Source organism: Zeus faber, assembly GCF_960531495.2.
Source record: "Zeus faber genome assembly, chromosome: 11".
NCBI classification, from domain to species: Eukaryota; Metazoa; Chordata; class Actinopteri; order Zeiformes; family Zeidae; genus Zeus; species Zeus faber.
Genome location: NC_137205.1, coordinates 14081478 through 14084818, shown reverse-complemented (window position 1 = coordinate 14084818; position 3341 = coordinate 14081478). Strand labels below are relative to the sequence as shown.

Here is a 3341-nt window from a genome sequence, read left to right as displayed (position 1 = left end):
TTATGCACCGAATACGCAGTTATGCAGAAGAAATATATATATACTGTATATATATATATATATATATATATATATATTTTTTTTTTTTTTTTTATTGAGGCCTTCTTAATAGCTACACATGCATGTTGTATGTTTGAAGTAAGCTTTGCCCCTCTATTTCAAAATATTTATATCGACATAAAACACAAATGTCATATCAAAATAATGCTAGGTAAGCTTTATTTAAATTGCACAGTGCATGGACATGGAAAATGTATTATGTGTAACATGAAATATTTCAATAAAGACCACAAATGGAAGAAAAGAATCTTGGCTTCGGCATAGCAGTGGATTAACCTGCAAGTATCATGTGCTGTCATGCCCCAACGCACTGTGAACATGGCTATTAAGGCTCTGATTGTTGTGGACCTTGGGGCACACCCAGGAACACTCCCTTCTCCTTCAAAATGGCCTCAGGAACAGGGAGGGTGTGACGTGACACGTACACCTTCTGCAGATCCTGGCTGATGGGAGAGGGCCTGTAGTTCATACAAGTGTCTCCACCCAAACTGGGGGCGCAGGTCACCTCCCATTTGTAGTACAGCTGACCGTGCTGCAGATTACAGAGGTCCTCCTTCACGCCGGCGGTCAGTGCTTTCTCACATTCTCCCAGAAGGTCGTCGTCCCAGTTGTTGTCCTGATCCCACACCTCAAATCTCACGTTACTCCCCAATGACAAATCCAAGGTCCCCATGTTGACGACCATGTTCCAGTGGGGGTTGTTGTTGTTGTTAATGACGGGGGATTGTCTGACCGGCTGCCCCTCGAACGACACCTTCACAAAGCCGTCAGTGCCGGAAGTTGTATCCCCCCACAGATTACTGGCCCTTTGTACCGTGACCACCACCCGAGCCATGCCCTTACGCACCGGGCAGCAGTCTTGGCTCACGGCCGGGTCATTGTGGCAGCTGCATTCGCAGGGTTCTTTCTGGTTCCTCCTCATGCCCGCCTGGCACGGCTCCGAGCAGTTCTTCCACAGGGCTTTCTCAAGGATGTAGTGGCTAATGGCCGAACGCAGGTTCATCCGAGTTGGGTTTTTGGCAGGCAATAATTCATGAAGAGACTTCAGGGAATATGAGACTATGTCTGGGTACTGAGGCAGAGATTTCAGCCATTCGCTGTAGGCAGAGGGATTTTTGTCAGCAGAGAAGAGAAGCTCTGGCTCTGTTGTTTGTCCACCCTTGATTTCTGTGAACCTGTAGAGGAGAAAATCACCAAGACTGGCATAATTAATGAATAGTAGAGCAAAGCATGGAGCATGGGGAACTGAAAATGTTCGTCACCTGTCATTGAAGTGGCTCGAGAAGCTGGATTTGCTCTCTGACTTTTGCACATCCTGCTGACAGTGATGTACTTCAGACTTCCCACTTCTCTGACCTATGGTGGCCGATGCCTCCACATTAAGGCAAATCCGCACATCATCCATGCTGATTCCCTCTAGCCTGGCCTGGCACTGCCTAATGCTGGTCACGGATTGAACACTTCCGCCAAGTTTGACCTGTAAAATATCAGAATTATAGCAGGATATACCAGGCTCATTGCTGAGGGGGAGAATGGGATTTCTCGAGACAGTTCTTTAATGGTTTCCAAATTACATGTGGGGCATTTTATTCCAATGGTACCTTAGCGATGAAATGGGTGCCAAAGTTGTCAATCAGCCTGTAATACCACTGTTTGTTTTTGGCGCTATAGGTTTTTGGGAGGTTGTTCAACGCTGCACGGAATTCTCGATGCAACTTGGGACTGTTGGACACTCGGTAGCTGTCCCCGCCAGAATGAATGACAGACAAGGGGGACGAAAACATACATTGTTCATTTTATTTAATCCATTTCAGTGGTTAGGAAAAGGAGTCTGAATGTTGTGTTCTCTTTGGTAGGGAGGCAGCTATTTTCTCACCTGTAGTATTCACAAGTCATGCCGTGACTCGTAAAACTGAACTTGTCGCTTTTGGTTTTCTCCTTGGAGTACTCAGCGAGTTTCGACTGCGTCCCGGCCAGAATCAACGACGCCCCTTTAGTTCCCACGTTGATATCCAGATCAGTCTTCCAGCTGTCTTCCAGTGAGGAGCTGCTGGAACTGAGCAAGGATGCACTGGATCTATAGATGCTACTGGACACCTTCCGCATGCACGACTGATTTGGTCTCCAGTCCACGGCCGACAGGGGAAGCATCTGCTTTCTTCCCTCCAAATACGGGTTGACACACAGAGTGCATGTTTTATCCTTGCGTTGCCACTGGTTCATTTCAATGACAAAGGCTCCTTTGCGAGCCATTTGGGTGATGTCAAAGCCTTCCCCTGCCAAGTTTGTACCTGGAGCAAGTTCGGCATTTTTGCACTGGTTAGCCGTCCCCACCATGCAAGACTGATGACCGAACCGGAACAGTGACAGCATGAGACAAGTGCAGAAGCAAAGGTTTGACAGAGACATGCTGTCGCAGGGTGTAGGCTGGTTTATGGGTGTGAGCAACTGCGTAACCCTGAAAGATAAATATAATATATAAGAGAAATGTAACGTATTAAACAGAGGTGAAGTCTGGTCAAACCGGGATACTCGAGCAAATCACATTGTAGGTGGTTTTCATAGCAACAGTCTGGCATGACAAAAAAAAGTACAAATATGCATTCAAAACAGAATCACACAGCCTCTGCTGCATGCTCACTGACCTGAGGAAAACAAAAATGGCGCAAAATCCTGTTCAATGGAATGCTGCGTTAAAACCTTCCAAATGTCTTAGAATCAGATCAAGACACTGAAGGCACTCACTCACCTTCATCCAACCTGTTCAAGATGCATGTGTCAAACTGGGCGTGAAGATGACTGTTCTCAGCCTTATACGACTTAGAAAACTGGGCAGCGTGGGACTGCGGTGACGGTGGTCTTAAGAGGAACAGGGGAAAAATGGTTTCACAGTTTGTCTATAAGTGGTGGTGGTGTGATAAGCGATAATAAACAGTACCATCTTCCTGTGTAAACCCATAGCGTACAATATGCGTGTCATTTCCCTGAAGGGGTGTGTGGTGTCCAATTGGGGAGGGTGAGAAAACTTGTTTTAGGAGAGCATTATACATTTATTTTTGAACATCATGTAGATTATTTTGTAATATATGAATCTGGTGTATCTGTTTGTTTACAGTTATTGTTATTAACTAACCACGTTGTGTTATCTGTTTACCTTTGTGTCTGCTTTTGAGCTGTTGTGACTTGATAGTAATAACAGGATAATATGGTTCTGTCTTGTCTGCCAGGTGTTAAATATTCAATCAGTTGTTTACAGCAATGTTGGGCTCTTCAGACTACAA

General features: G+C 45.5%; 1 protein-coding gene across 1 annotated transcript in view; it reads right to left on the bottom strand.

Annotated features, from left to right (window-relative positions):
- Positions 1 to 351: 351 nt before the first annotated feature.
- LOC307237290 (perforin-1-like) overlaps positions 352 to 3341 on the bottom strand; it is a gene marked incomplete at its 5' end in the record, with an annotated part of 3703 nt that continues 713 nt past the window's right edge. The window contains 6 exons of the mRNA XM_080010003.1: positions 352 to 1235; positions 1323 to 1537; positions 1662 to 1800; positions 1937 to 2518; positions 2702 to 2705; positions 2810 to 2919. Coding sequence (XP_079866129.1) covers positions 386 to 1235; positions 1323 to 1537; positions 1662 to 1800; positions 1937 to 2518; positions 2702 to 2705; positions 2810 to 2919 — 1900 coding nt within the window. The 3' untranslated portion in view covers positions 352 to 385. The remainder of the gene's footprint in view (positions 1236 to 1322; positions 1538 to 1661; positions 1801 to 1936; positions 2519 to 2701; positions 2706 to 2809; positions 2920 to 3341) is intronic.